The 15,952-nt window shown below is 24.3% G+C and overlaps 7 protein-coding genes across 7 annotated transcripts; 3 read left to right on the forward strand and 4 right to left on the reverse strand.

Moving 5' to 3' along the window:
* Positions 1-108: 108 nt before the first annotated feature.
* On the reverse strand, positions 109-3,690 carry DICPUDRAFT_148904 (uncharacterized protein; the record flags this gene model as incomplete). Its single annotated transcript, XM_003285027.1, has 4 exons — positions 109-2,491; positions 2,570-2,820; positions 2,883-3,260; positions 3,334-3,690. The coding sequence occupies 4 exons, from the start codon at positions 3,688-3,690 to the stop codon at positions 109-111; spliced, it is 3,369 nt and encodes a 1,122-aa protein (XP_003285075.1).
* A 4,800-nt stretch (positions 3,691-8,490) lies between these two features.
* Positions 8,491-9,840, reverse strand: DICPUDRAFT_76009 (uncharacterized protein; the record flags this gene model as incomplete). The annotated part of the gene is made up of 1 exon (XM_003285028.1): positions 8,491-9,840. The coding sequence occupies one exon, from the start codon at positions 9,838-9,840 to the stop codon at positions 8,491-8,493; it is 1,350 nt and encodes a 449-aa protein (XP_003285076.1).
* Positions 9,841-10,529: 689 nt separating this feature from the next.
* DICPUDRAFT_148909 (uncharacterized protein) lies at positions 10,530-10,814 on the forward strand (the record flags this gene model as incomplete). Its single annotated transcript, XM_003285002.1, has 2 exons — positions 10,530-10,681; positions 10,712-10,814. The coding sequence occupies 2 exons, from the start codon at positions 10,530-10,532 to the stop codon at positions 10,812-10,814; spliced, it is 255 nt and encodes an 84-aa protein (XP_003285050.1).
* Positions 10,815-11,091: 277 nt separating this feature from the next.
* Positions 11,092-11,849, reverse strand: DICPUDRAFT_76010 (uncharacterized protein; the record flags this gene model as incomplete). The annotated part of the gene is made up of 2 exons (XM_003285029.1): positions 11,092-11,152; positions 11,425-11,849. 2 exons carry the CDS (start codon positions 11,847-11,849, stop codon positions 11,092-11,094), a joined length of 486 nt encoding a protein of 161 aa, XP_003285077.1.
* A 444-nt stretch (positions 11,850-12,293) lies between these two features.
* On the reverse strand, positions 12,294-13,248 carry DICPUDRAFT_76011 (uncharacterized protein; the record flags this gene model as incomplete). The annotated part of the gene is made up of 3 exons (XM_003285030.1): positions 12,294-12,322; positions 12,579-13,020; positions 13,180-13,248. 3 exons carry the CDS (start codon positions 13,246-13,248, stop codon positions 12,294-12,296), a joined length of 540 nt encoding a protein of 179 aa, XP_003285078.1.
* A 355-nt stretch (positions 13,249-13,603) lies between these two features.
* DICPUDRAFT_76012 (uncharacterized protein) lies at positions 13,604-15,480 on the forward strand (the record flags this gene model as incomplete). The annotated part of the gene is made up of 3 exons (XM_003285003.1): positions 13,604-13,680; positions 13,784-15,260; positions 15,454-15,480. The coding sequence occupies 3 exons, from the start codon at positions 13,604-13,606 to the stop codon at positions 15,478-15,480; spliced, it is 1,581 nt and encodes a 526-aa protein (XP_003285051.1).
* Positions 15,481-15,733: 253 nt separating this feature from the next.
* Positions 15,734-15,895, forward strand: DICPUDRAFT_148913 (uncharacterized protein; the record flags this gene model as incomplete). Its single annotated transcript, XM_003285004.1, has 1 exon — positions 15,734-15,895. One exon carries the CDS (start codon positions 15,734-15,736, stop codon positions 15,893-15,895), a length of 162 nt encoding a protein of 53 aa, XP_003285052.1.
* Between the last annotated feature and the right edge of the window lie 57 nt (positions 15,896-15,952).

Genomic DNA, 15,952 nt, shown 5'->3' on the forward strand with positions numbered 1-15,952 from the left:
AATTATTTTTATTATTTTTAAAAAAAAAAAATTTTTAAAAAATAAAAATATCAAAATTTGGATATTATTATAATTTAAATTTATTTAAATTATTTTGATAATTAATTATTAATCTTCTTCCTCCTCCTCCTCCTCTTCTTCTTCTGATGAACTATCAGAGTTTAATGTTGTGGTTGTTGTGATGGTGGTTGTAGTTCTATTATTTTTTTTTGCTCCTCTTAAATAAGAGTATAAAAATTCATCCCATTCTTGTTGAGATATAAACCATGGACCAGTGAATACACATAGAACAGTAGTTTCACGAGAATAAGGTAAATTGTGAAGTAATTTTGGTGTAATTAAAAAGTATTGAGGTAAATCTGGTTTGCTGACTGTTTTAACTATTTGTTCGAATACCATTCTTTCATTCTTTGGATCCATACCTTGATTAATTTCATCGACAACTCTAAATGGACATTTTGTAAGATTTTGAAGTGATATCAAGAAAAGCATAGTACTAACTGAACGTTCGCCACCAGATTGTAACTGAGCATTTAAATTTTTAAGTGAGGTTTCATCACGGAATCTAACTTGAAGATTGATACAATATTTAGAGAAATCGTTTTCATCTTTTGGATCGTTGCCCAATATAACCTTACCTTCGCAACCAATTTCCGAGAAAAAGAGAGAGAAACGTTGATTGATCTGGTTAATATATTCTTGTATTGGTTCCAACCATTTCTTTTTCAATGTTATCAAACGAGTATTATTATTTGCAGCAGTTTGTTCATAGTTCGAAAGTCTTTCTTCAAGCTCTTCAATTTCTTTCTTTCTACCCTCGTACTCTTCTATGACCCTTGAGTTACTTGATACAATAAAGCTTGCCTTTGCATCGAGCACATTAATTTCATCATCGATTTCTCCCAATGAGGAACCTTTGAGTTTGGTAAATTGCGTCTTTAAATCAGGGGTATATGGAGCAATTTTCTGAGCCTCTTGATGTTTGAGTTGACATTCTCTATATGTATTTTTGAAATCCTTATTTAATTGTTGCATTCTTTCTTTGATTTGATTGACTCTAATAGTTTCTTTTTCGAGATGATCTTTTTCAGAATGGAGCTTTGCTTCAAATCTACTGCTAGATATAGTTGCATGATCTTTAGCGCCACAAGATTTGTTTAATTCGTCTGTAAAACCAATGGCCTTTTGGAGCAATTGAATCTTTTTTTGATAACCCAAATAAATTTTACTTTTAATTTTTTTTCCTTCTTCTTCTATATTCTCTTCATTCTTTAGATCTTCTAATGCATTTATTTGGACATTAATCCTATTAACAAGTTTACGACGTTTTTCTATATTTAAATTTAATGCTGCCCTTTCACCGAGGAGTTCTTTTGAAGCAACTTGAATTTCTTTTTCTTTTTGCTTTAACTCTGTGCCTTTAGATTTTAACTCCTCACGCTTGGCACTTATTTCTTTATAAGAATTCTCCAATTCTAATTTTAATGCTTTATTTATTCCAGTTAACCAATGTGCTTTTTTTATTTTAATAACCCTAGTGATTGATTTCTTATCACCATATCTTGAAAACGATGTAAGATAACTTGACTCTGGTGTTTGAAATGAAAGAATTGATTTTAAAAGTATATCTTCTTTGCCAATAGCATTCTTATTAAAAACCAATGTCTTAAAAATTGGGATAGAATCATTCACAGCGGCCTTAACAATTGGATTGGCTTCGTAAAGATTATCGAGGTAATCAACTGCACCATATTGACGATAATCCTCAATGTCATACGATCTATCAACTGGTGGTATATTGTTAATTAAAATTGAATTTAAACGAAGTTTACGATTTGAATCGGTTAATGATGAATGGAAAAGCTCTCTATCCTTTTGTGTTTGAAATATGAATGATGATAAAAGATTCCAACTGAGAGAAGTCTCTAAATAACTGGCATATTCTGGATTGACAACATTGATCTCCATTAAAACTGGTCCATAAACTGGCTTTTCAAACTTTGCTTTATTATTTTGAATCCAAGTGTATGCTTGAAAAACATCACCCTCTGATTTTAGCTTCTCTAACTTTTGACGATGCCCATCATTTAAATTTGCAATCTCCTTTTCGATTTTTTGACAATCCATTTGAACACGTTGATATTGTTGATGAAGTTGCTGAAGTTCAAGTTGAACCTCGTTTGTTTTTGTATTGTTTTCACGATTTTCTTTATTAATCTGCTCAATACGCGCTTTATCTTGATCTTCTGGTGGTAATTGATCCATCTCTGACTTTAATTGGGTTATTGATGTCTGGGTGGCCTCAATATCTCTATTCCTTTTTTGTTGACGTTCGTTTAAACCATCCAACTCTTTAACAAATGAATCAATTTGAACCTGTACTTTTTCTGCACCATCTGAACATACTCCAACTTCTCTATTTAACAAAAGAATTTTCCTATCAAGTTTTTCTGCCTCTTCTCTTGTTTTTTTTAATGATTCTTCTTGTGCTCTAAATTTATAAAAACAATAATAATATTATTAATATATTGATTATGATTTACACTAAAATTATCAAAACAATATTTACATAATTGAAGCTCTTAATGGTATTAATTCGTTACTAGCCTCTTTAAAATTTTTTTGTTCCCGTTCTTCTTCTTCTTTAAGGTTTTCTGCTTGTCTTTTTAAATTATCATAAATTGCCCAGGCCTTCTTTTTTTTATATGATTCAATTTCTTCTAAAATTTTCTCTCTTTCCCTAAATCTTTCAACATCTCTTTCTAATTGTTGATTTAAATCCTTTTTTTCTTCTAATTGTTGTCTTTGTGAATCAATATTCTAAAAAAAAAATGAAAATTAGAGAATATCCTATTTATATTTTAAATATTTAAACAACTTACTTGATTATCTTTACTTGAATCACTTCTTAATTTAATTAACTCTTGGTGATTTTCGTACATATTATCAACACCAATAGCTTTTTCTGTTTCTAATAATAACTCGGTTGGTGACATACTTGCAAAACCTACTACTTTATCTTGAGGTAAAAATTGACATAAATTTTCGACTTGAATATTTAACTCTTTAATTCTCGCTAGTAGATCTGCTTTTGTTATATTTTTTCCATTTAATTTGAAATCACCAGAATTACCTTCTTTCTTTAGATCTCTTTTAATTATAAAATTTTCACCATCTGGATTAAATAATTCAATTTCTACAAAACCTGACATAGTACCACGTTTAACAAAATCACCCAATTGCTTTTGTCTACCTAATAACTATAAAATAATAAAGTTTATTAATATAGGTAAAAAACCATTTTAATATTATAATATGGTATGTGATACATACATTTGGACTGCCACCTAAACCTAGAGCAATAGCACAAACAATAGAACTTTTACCAGATCCATTTGGACCGATTACAACATTTAATCTTGGGCCTGGTCTAAACTCGACATCAGAATATGTAACAAAATTATTTAATTTAATTCTAACAATACTTCCTTTAACATATCCCTCTTGGTTATCATCATTATTATCTGGTGTTGGTGTCGTTATATTTTGAGTTGGTTGATTTTCTGAACGCCCTTTCTTTCTTTGTAAATTAAAGTTTTTTCTGTTATCACCTTCATCTGAATCATCATCACTAATCTCATCTAGCTGATGCTTTTTAGGTATTTTTAAATTATTATTTAATCTACTCATATCTGTATTTATATATATATAAATATATATAAAAACTATTTGATTTGATTTAACTGATGATTATTATAACTACTATTATACATGTGTATATAAATAAATATACTATAAGAGAAATAAACTATGTGTTATTAATTATTTGTTTGGGAAATGTATGGTGTGAAAAAAATTAATTTTTTAAAAAAAATTAAATTATAAAAATTAAATTTAATTATTTTATTTATATTCTATTACTATTAAAATAAGTGTTATTACTATTCTTTTAACTATAATAATACAATAGAGTGATGTGAATAATGATAGTTATAATGTTAATTTAAAAAAAATGAAATTATTAGAAAAAAAAAATAAAAATAAAATTGAAAAAATAAAAATAAAAAAAAAAAATAAAAATTTTAAAATTCAAAAAAAAAACGAAATTTATAAATTTTCGCGCGTATAATTTTGGTTAAATTATTCCTTTATTGATTAAAGATAAAGATAACAGAGAATATTAAAATAATAAAAATAATTTTAAAAAAAAAGTAATAGAAGATATATTTTTGTTTTGTTTTTTTTTTTTATAGAAAAATAATTTAATTTTATTTAATTTTTTTAAATTCATATGAAAAAGCCCTATTCGCAAGTGGTGCACTCAAAATGGTAACTCCTAAATTTATTATAAAAAAAAAAAAAATTGGTTAGTGATTAATTAAAATAATAAACAAAATAAATGACAAATTAAACACAAATAAAAATAATAAAAAATAAATAAAAAATTGTATGATGTTGATCATTCTTATTTTGTAAACTTTTTTTAAAAAAAAAACGAAAATAAGAAGGCAAAAAAATTACTAATCGCCATGCAATATCACTTGAATTTAGCATCTCTCCAACGGAATCTCTTCACATAATGAATCATTATCGAGACCCTTTATAAAGATGCGGATAAATAAAAAAAAAAAAAAAAATAATAATAATACACACAAAAAAAAGTAATAGGTATATAAAAATCTTACAATTTGTTTTTGTTTGTAAAAAAAAAAAGAAAAATTTTTTTGAAAAAAAACTTAAAAACTATTTTTTTTTTTTGAAAATTTTTTTTGAAAATTTTTTTTTTTTTTTTATTTTTTTTTTTTTATTTTTTTTTTTTTATTTTTTTTTCGTCGTATCGTTATTGCATTTTTGGTTTTAATAATTTATTCACAAACATACAACAAAACAATTAAACTTCTAATTAAATTTTTTATTATACTTATTTATTTTTAAAATAAAATAATTACAGAAATATTTAAAAGTTATTTAAAAATATAATTTAAATATTGATAGATATCCGAGTTATATTTTTTATAATAAAAATGTCGTTTTTATCTTTATTTTAAAAATAATTATGCTACAATTTAAATAATATTTTTAAAATTAATTTTTTACTTTGTTTATATAGGGAAAATTATTATATAAAGATGAGGGTTACAATAGATAATATTGGGTAAAAAAGTATCATGTTTCAAAAATAGATTGGTTTAAATATAAAAAAAAAAAAAAAAATAATAATATAGATTAAATATTAATAGAACTTTAAAAACTATTAGAAAATGATTGATATGATATTATTAGTATATTACAAATTTATATGCAAAGAATGGTTATCATTTATTATTTTTAGAAGAATCATGTCGTAAATATACAGCATTTCAAGCAGGTTAAGATGTATCAATTAAATTTATAAGAGTTCCATTTGGTTTAGAGAAATCACTGCATATTTCAATATATGATGCAAGATATTATTGAAGAGTTTAGAGAATATATAAAAGCCTATGTAGACGATATTATTATTTATTCAATGACATTAGATGAACATATAATAAACATTACAAATAATATTTTTAAATAAAATATTTTTAATTTAATTTTATATATTTATATATTTATAGTTTTATATATTATTATATTTATAATTTTATTTTTTTATTTTTGACACCCAATAAATACACAGATAAATTTTGTTAAATGTTAATTATTGAAAAAAAAAAAAAAAAATTTAAATAATCTTTATTAATTTTTTTGAATTTTTAATTTGAATCTATTATTTAGATGTTCACCTACAGAACATATAGAAATAACTCTGTAACATAGTTGTTATCTGTTTTAATAAGAGTTTTTTTATAATAAAGTATAAAAATGTTTATGAATCTAAGTCTGATAATATATCTTTTCTTCCTGATTCACATAATAAAGCTTTGAAGCTTGGATGATTTGTTGTTGTTTATTAGATTGATATAAAAACAAACTGTTGGACTTTGGTACACATTCTAAATCACTGAGCTATACTTGTCTAAATTTATTTGATTTTGCTAATTTTATTGCTATTTCTGATTGAATGTGTGAATAAATAGATTACACCTAAAATCTAAGTACTGACAGTTATCAAAACTGTATACCGATTATTAATTGAATTATAAAGTATATCTAAAGCTGATACCCATTTTGATTTTGAAATAGATTGTAATTGAGATCAATTAAAAATATCTACAGAGTTTGGCCATCAGAATTTCATAATGAAAAAGAATTAAAACACTTGGCACCTGAAGCATTGGGAATTGTCATCTTTAAAAATGGAATTTGAAAAAGTAGTCTTATACTTTAGTTTTTGGAATGCCTTCAATATTACTAAATGATATATTTATTTGTCCTAGCCTACTACATCTATTGTACAACCCTTTTACTTGATTTTGATTCGATATTTAAATATACAAAATTATATTTTGAATTGCAATAGATTTCTAAAATCCTTTTTTAATGATTGCATATTACTGAAAAAATTTAGAGTTGTAAAAAAAATAATCCCGTATTCAGTTTTTAATGGAACCATACCAGAACAAAAATGGCTTAAGTGGTAAAATTTAAAGAACCCAATATTGATGTATCTATTATGATTTATGAAAGGCCAATTGAAGTCAATGATTTATTTGAGATTTAGGGTGGAAATAATAGTTTCTTGAATAGCTAAGTGTATATTGGCAAACCCAAACAATGATGGACCTCTACTTTGAGCATTACTTTTGAGCTTCATTGGCTACTGATTACTGAGAATGGCCGAAGACTGATTACTTTAGGTTTTTTTTAATTATTATTATCATTATTTTTGATTATTATATTTTACTGAAAAATTAAAAATGTGGTAAAGAGTAGATTAAAATTGGGTTATACTTCTGAAAAATGATATTAAATGTGATTATTTAATAAATAAAAGTTAAAAGGATGATTATTAATGATTAATATTAATCAATTTTAAAATAAAAATAAAATAGTAATATTTACATAGAAAAAACAGAACCCCAATGTTTGAATTGTAACTTTAAAATGTGTTCATACTGAAAAAGAACCCCAATTTTTCATGAATGATTTGAAAAAAAACACAATTGAAAATAATAAAACATACCCCCAATGTATGATTAATCATTTGAAATAAATTAAATGTTGAAACTGGACAAGAAAAAATTAAATTTAAGCTAAATAAGTATTAAAATAAATATTAGTTTCTTTTATATTCAAATCTAATAATTATGTAAATAATAACATTAAAGTTACCTTTAAAACACAAATACCCCAATGTTGGCATTAGATAAAGAACATGATTATAATGAAGGAGAAATATTATAATTAAACATATATGAGACCGAAAGAGAGAGATTTAATCTAAATATGAAATAAATATTAGTTTCTTTTAATTTTAATAATTTTGTAAATAATAACATTATAGTTACCTTAAAAATACCAATACCCCAATGTTGGCACTAGATAAAGAACTTGGTTATACTGAAAGAGAAAATATTATTATTAAATTATATATGAAACTTAAAGAGAGAGAATTAATCTAAATATGAAATAAATATTAGTTTCTTTTATATTTTAAAAATTATTTAAATATTATCATTGTACTTACTTTGATAAAACAAATACCCAAATATGGCAACGTGTTGAATGAGAAAGAATTAAATATTGAGCTTTTTGATGTATATGAGAAAGATTTAAACTAAAAAAGAATAAGATATTGGTAAATTTTATATTCAAATATAATTATTTAAATATTAACATTATAGTTACCTTAGGGAATGCACACATATTGACATTTAGTATAGATCATGATTATAATGAAAGAGAAAGTATTATATTTAAACTTTATAGGAATTAAAATTTAATATTAGTTTTTTTATATTCAAATTTAGTATTATTTATGTAAATATAAACATAATAGTTACCAAAAGAGAACTAGCAAATGAAACCTTTGGAACTTCTTTAACCTTTTTGAAGAGTTGAGGATAATGCAATGAATGGTAATATTTGTCAAATGAAGTTGTTTTCTGATATAATCTTGATTGATTTCGCTATTATTCCATATAGATAGAGTATTATTGATCGAGGTTAAAATCATCTAATTGGTGGCCAGCTAATTGATGACGATTAACCTAAAAATCTATATTTTCCCTATGGATTGGAATATTGTAATCGAAATGCTATTGGACATTCATTCTGTTTAAAGTGTTAATTATATTATTAATCAATGTTCATTGCATCATTTGTTAAATCCTCATTTTGATTATCTCTCTACAATTAAATAATAAATTAAATTAATAAATATGTTTTATTAATAAAGTTTAAATATGAATGTGAATTACTTACTCTAATACTTGAAATTGGGTGTCTGCAAGTTGGACAGGTTCTGGTACGAGAATACCATCTAGTAATGCATTCAAGGCAAAATTTATGAACACAATCAATTGATGCACTATTAATGGCTTCTACCTGATTTAAGCAAACTGTTCAGATGTTTTGGTCTTCGTCTTGTTCCATTTGTTGTGGTTGACTTTCTTGTTGCAATCTTATTTGTTGTAGTCTTTCTTGTTGCAATCTTAAGGCTTCAAATTGTTCTCCACGTACCCTTTGATTTTCTTCTTGTGTTTCTTGGGCACGTTCTCTTTCTAAATTTCTTCTATTTGCCCTTTGTTGAAGTAATACATCTAATCGTTCTCTTAATGAATTTAAGTAACGAATATATTCTCGGGCTTCTTCCAAATGTTGTTGTTGATCTCTGGCAACTCTTTGTGATCTATCTCTTTCTAATGCATCCCTACGTACCCTTTCTCTTAATAAAGTTTGGGCACGTTCCCTTTCTTGTTGCTCTCTTGCAACTCTTTCTCTTTCTCTTCTTTCAGTCTCTAATTGTTCTTGGCGTACCCTTTCTTGACGTTCGTTTTCAATTCTTAATAAGTATTGGGTACGTTCCCATTCTTGTTGCTCTCTTTCTAAAAGTTCTAAACGTTCTCTTTCTTGTCTTTCTCTGATTAGTCTTTCTGAACGTTCAGATTCTCTGATTTCTCTTGCAAAATCTAATACTTCTTTTCTGAGAGCTTTGCTGGCTTTCTCCCTTTCTGTCTGTTCATTATCCCTTCTTAGAATCTCTAAAACTAATGGATCCGACTCTAATGATTGTTTACTATTATTATTATTGATATTGTTTTTATTGTTATTGTTATTGCTATCATTAGAGGCAATGTTTGAAGGAATAAAGTTTGGGGTGGTTCTTTCTTGTGTTTCTTGTGTTGGTGTATCTTTGAAAAAACGAGATGGTAAATATCTTACACCATTTTTACCATTATTATTATTATTATTATTATTATTATTATTATAATTATTATCATTGTTATCATTGTTATCATAAATTATATTATTATTATCATTATAATAATTATTATCATTAAAATTATAATTTTTATAATGGTTATTATGATTATTTAAAGTAATATTATTATTATTATTATTATTATTATAAATATCATTATAATTATTTAAATTATTATTATTATTAAAATTATTATTATAATTAATATTATAATGATTATAATTATTATTATTATTATTATAAAAATTATTATTATTATTATTAAAATTATAATGATTATAATTATTATTATTATTATTAATATAGTTATAATTATTAATATTATTATTATTATCATTATTATAATTGTTATTATTAATATTATTATTATAACTACTATTATTATTATTATTATTATTATTTTTATTTTTATTAATTATATTTTTATATAAAATATAGAAACAAAAAATGATAATTAAAAAGATAAAAATTAAAATATATAGACTATCCATTTTTTTTTTATTGAGACAAAAAATAAATGTATAAAAATGTAAAGTTATTTATTTGTAAAGAAAAAAAAAAAAAAAGAAAAAAAAAATTATAGAATGAGGTTTTTTTAAAAAAAATTTTTTATTTTTTTTTCAAAAAAAAAATTAAACATATCCTTTTTATATGTCATTGTAATGTGGCATATGATGTTCATATATTATAATAATATTATTTAACCTCATTGTATGTATTTTTTTTTAATTTTTAATTACAATCATATAATAAATAGAAATTGAATAAAATATTATTACATAAAATTTACATATATTTATTTAAAAAAAAAATCATCACAAAAAACTTCATAATAATAGTAACCAATCATTATTACATAAAACTAACATATATTTATTTTAAAAAAAATCATCACAAAATAAACTTCATAATTATTAATTTCTTTTTCATTTTATTATATTTATTTTTTTTTTAATTTTAAAATTTTTTAATAAATTATATAATTTTATATTTATATTTATCACGTTTCACCATAATAATTATCAATTTTAATAAAAATAATATCCATTAAATATTTAATAATATAATTTACAATCATATCACCATTATAAATTAAAACTTTTATTTAAAAATCAATAATTTATTAAAAAACATTTTTTCCTCATTTATTTTTATCTTTATTTTTAATTTATTTTCTAATATGGTTTGCTCTAACCTCTCCACAATGTATAGTCGCATTTCAAATCCGGAAAAAGCAAATATTAAACAAACCGAAGCTGCCATCTCAATTTTTGTCCATTATGGTAATGCAATTAAAGATAACCAAGAAAATAGCAAAAAAGCAATTTCAAGGTATTATTGACAAGATTTTATAAAATTAAGACCACATGGATCAGTAGCAGGTCACAGTCAATTGCTTTCCAATACATACAGGTTTAATTGGTCCTTATATAACTCCATCAGTACCGATTTCAGTTCAGATTAAATAATTTTAATAAAATCCTATAAAAAAAATCATTTCTATTAAACACTTTTTAAACTAAAAAAAACAGGAAATATATATATATTTAAAAATAAAAAAATATTATTTATAAACACATCAGATAAATTAATTAAAAAAAATAAATACATATACAGAAATATAAAAAAAAAAAGAATTATATTTATAATATTTTTAAAAATTATTATTTTAATTGTACTCTAAAAAAGGTATAATAAAAATAAAAAAATTTATTTAATTAATATATATTATTTATTATTAACTATTTTACTGAATTTCCTTGATCGGTATTACATTGACCTAAATCTAATTGTTTTCTTTTACTATTGAATGATATTTTGCCAGATTGACTATATTAATGCTGCTTAACCAACGACGTTCAAACATTTTGGTTAATTGCTTCTATGCTTCCATTCACCAGATACGACGACAAATGTATAAAGTGGTAAAAACTTTCACCATGATTTGATGCAAATTCTAAGGCTTGAACTAAGAAATCAATCTCTTTAAATGACATTGTAAAGTTAACATTTAAATGCACCGTTCCTGGACTAATAACTTCTTGCTTTTCAAATATTGATTTACTTGTATATACATGTTTAAAGTAGCTAAAAAACCTAAAGATTCCTTCTTAAACCTATAAACTTCCCAATATCTTCCGAATATATAAAGAATATTTAAATAAGGTGAATACGAAATTGAAAATTCTATCATAATAATAATATTTTGGTTTCTCTCTTTTGAACTATGCTGTTGTTGTTGTTGAGTATTAATAGTATCTAATGTTTTGAGATGAGTTATAAAAACAAATCCGATTTTATGTTCTCGAAATATGGAGCTGCTTTGGTGATTGTTGAAAAAGTAATCTATTATTCCAGTTGATTGAATACTTTCTATATGATCATTTACATGAGCAGGGTAGGGCGCGCTAAGACCTTCAAACATTGAGGAATAATAAAAAATCTTTGAAATCGTAATTGCATAGTTTATAATCTTTATTCTTTCTTGAAGACTGTTCATAAATCAATCGGTTTGATGATGTGTACCTTTTGATTCAGCAACTCTTAAATGATATGCAGAGGGTAATGAAAAATTTTTGCAGTAACTAACATTATTAGTTTTAAAGTTCTTTGGAACAATAAGTTCTAAATTCAAACTGTTTTGAAGTTGCATTGTATGTTGAATCTTATATTCTTAATATATATTTGTTTCTCCATTTTATTATTCCTATTATTATTACTATTATTGTATGTTGTTATTTATATTATAGTTCATCCAATAAATGATGATAAATTTAATAAAAAAAAAAAAAACATAAAAAATTTAAAATTAATTTTTTTTATTTTAATTTTTTTTTTTTTCTAAAAATATTGCACCACCATAAACATTATTTTATTATAAACAACTAAATTTAAAATTTAAATTTATATAATAAAAATAAATAAAAAATTTAAAAAATAAATATTATTTATTATAATGTGCTTTATTTATACCTGTATATTATATTATAATTTAGATTTTTAAATTATAATAATTTTATTTTTTTTAATTTTTTCAATTTTTTTATTTTATTTTTTTCAATGCACAACAAACACACATAAATAATTATAATAATGCAAACTATAGCATATTTAATCAATAATAATAATAATTTTAACAGTACTGAAATATATTTAAAACCTTTCGAGAGCAAGTAGGTAAATTAATATATTATTTTAAAACAGCAACAACAACAACAAACCCACACACATATAGAAATTGCAACTCTTTCTCTTTCTCTTCTTTCTCTCTCTAATTGTTCTTGACGTACCCTTTCTTGACGTTCTCTTTCGATTCTTAATAAATATTGGGTACGTTCCCATTCTTGTTGCTCTCTTGCAACTCTTTCTCTTTCTATTCTCTCCCTTTCAATTCTTTCAGTCTCTAATTGTTGTTGACGTACCCTTTCTTGACGTTCTCTTTCATTTCTTAATAAGTATTGGGTACGTTCCCATTCTTGATGCTCTCTTAAGATTCTTTCTCTTTCTATAGCTTCTAAACGTTCTCTTTCTCTGATTAATCTTTCTGAACGTTCAGATTCTCTGATTTCTCTTTCAAAATCTAATACCTCTTTTCTGAGAGCTTTTCTTGCTTTTTCTCTTTCAGTTTGTTCTTTATCCCTTCTAAGAATCTCTAAAACTAATGGATCTGACTCTAATGATTGTTTACTATTATTATTATTGATATTGTTATTATTGTTATTATTATTGCTATATGATTGTTAACAATGATAACAATGATAATAATAATTATAATTATAATAATAATAGTAATAATAATAATAATGGTAAAAATGGTGTAAGATATTTACCATCCCTATAGCTTCGCTAGTTCTAAAAAAAGTGAAAAGTGCTCCTCCATGAATTTTGTAATATTGCATTCCATAATCCAAAACTCAAAGAATATAAATAATAAATAATATATTAATTTTTTATAAACTTTAAAATAAATATATTTTAATAATATATTTATTTATTTTAACTCAAAATCATATTTTTTATTTATTATCACAAAAAAACATTTTGCTTTTTTTTAAAAAATTTATTAAAAAATTTATAAGAAAAAATTTATAAGAAAATTTTTTTTTTCTTCAACTTTAAGGTTTGAAAAAAAAAATTTCTTCAATTTTAAGGGTTAAAAAAAAAAAATTTTATCAAAAAATTTTACATTTTGTTTAAAAAATTCAATTTATAAAAAATAAATGTTAATTTTATTCATTAATTTTTATACTAACAATGAATAAACTACTATCATCTCTAATTAACTTTCGCGTAAATGAAGAGTTAAAAAACAGCTATAATATTAGTGATAGGTAAGTATAATACAATATAATACAATACATAAAATAAATATAAATAATAGATTAATTAAAAGTATATTAATTAGTTTTTTCTCTTTTTAACCATTTATTATAGATTATTATATATAGTTTGGAATAATATATTTTTAAGAAATGAAATTCATAAACATATTTTAAAGTTTATTAAACATAGTGTTCAATTTCTTGATATATCAGGTTTTAGCAAGTTTAAAAATAAATCATATATAACAACACTTAACTGGCGTAGTGATCCACTACCAGATAAAGATGAATATCCACCATTTTTGACAATTTTATATTTGCACGGTTCTTCTGAAATGCTAACTCTAACAACTTTACCAAACACAATTACTACACTCGCATTCGATTATTCTTTTAACCAAGTAATTCCACCCGGTACATTACCAAATAGTCTCACAACACTCACATTCGGTCATCGTTTTAACCAAGTAATTCCACCCGGCACATTACCAAATAGTCTCACAACACTCACATTCGGTGAATATTTTAATCGAGCAATTCTACCCGGCACATTACCAAATAGTCTCACAACACTCACATTCGGTCATCGTTTTGACCAAGTAATTCCACCCGGCACATTACCAAATAGTCTCACAACACTCACATTCGGTCATGATTTTAACCAAGTAGTTCTACCCAACACATTACCAAATAGTCTCACAACACTCACATTCGGTCATTATTTTAACCAAGTAGTTTCACCCGGCACATTACCAAATAGTCTCACAGCACTCAAATTCTGTACTAATTTTAACCAAGTAATTCTACCCGGCACATTACCAAATAGACTCACAACACTCACATTCGATTTTAAATTTAACAAAGTAGTTTCACCCGGCACATTACCAAATAGTCTCACAACACTCACATTCGGTTATTATTTTAACCAAGTAGTTCTACCCAACACATTACCAAATAGTCTCACAACACTCACATTCGGTTTTAAATTTAACAAAGTAGTTTCACCCGGCACATTACCAAATAGTCTCACAACACTCACATTCGATTCTAAATTTAACCAAGTAGTTTCACCCGGCACATTACCAAATAGTCTCACAACACTCAAATTCGGTCGTAATTTTAACCAATTAGTTCTACCCGACACATTACCAAATAGTCTCACAACACTCAAATTCGGTACTAATTTTAACCAAGTAATTCTACCCGGCACATTACCAAATAGTCTCACAACACTCACATTCGGTCATTATTTTAACCAAGTAGTTCTACCCAACACATTACCAAATAGTCTCACAACACTCACATTCGATTTTAAATTTAACCAAGTAGTTTCACCCGGCACATTACCAAATAGTCTCACAACACTCACATTCGGTCATGATTTTAACCAAGTAGTTCTACCCGACACATTACCAAATAGTCTCACAACACTCAAATTCGGTACTAATTTTAACCAAGTAATTCTACCCGGCACATTACCAAATAGTCTCACAACACTCACATTCGGTCATGATTTTAACCAAGTAGTTCTACCCGGCACATTACCAAATAGACTCACAACACTCACATTCGGTCATCGTTTTGACCAAGTAATTCCATCCGGCATATTAACAAATAGTCTCACAAAACTCACGTTCGGTGTACTAAAAAAAAAAAAAAAATGAACTAAAACAATGAATTTGATTTCAATAAGTGACTATTCGACCCCAAAGCTATACAAAGCCGTTTTTTCTAATGATAAACTAAATTATAACCCCTAGTTATAACCAAGTAAAAAAAAAGTACTATATTAATAATACTACATTTTAATAATACTACAATAAATAAAATAAAATGACACTATTAATTTGATAAGATAGGAATGATTTTAAAACTGGTTTTAACCATTCAAAAAAAAAAGATTGTGAATTATATTATTAAATATTTAATGGATGATTTTTATTAAAATTGAATCAATCCATTAAATATTATAAATTAAAACTTTTATTTAAAAATGAATAATTTATTAAAAAACATTTTTTCCTCATTTATTTTTATCTTTATTTTTAATTTATTTTCTAATATGGTTTGCTCTATCCTCTCCACTATGTATAGTTGCATTTCAAATCCGGAACAAGCAAATATTAAACAAACCGAAGCTGCCATCACAATTTTTGTCCATTTTGGTAATGCAATTAAAGATAACCAAGAAAATAGCAAAAAAGCAATTTCAAGGTATTATTGACAAGATTTTTAAAAATTCTTTAGATCTTTTTATAAAATTAAGACCACAGGATCAGTA

The sequence above is a fragment of the Dictyostelium purpureum genome, assembly GCF_000190715.1.
Source record: "Dictyostelium purpureum unplaced genomic scaffold DICPUscaffold_37, whole genome shotgun sequence".
NCBI classification, from domain to species: domain Eukaryota; phylum Evosea; class Eumycetozoa; order Dictyosteliales; family Dictyosteliaceae; genus Dictyostelium; species Dictyostelium purpureum.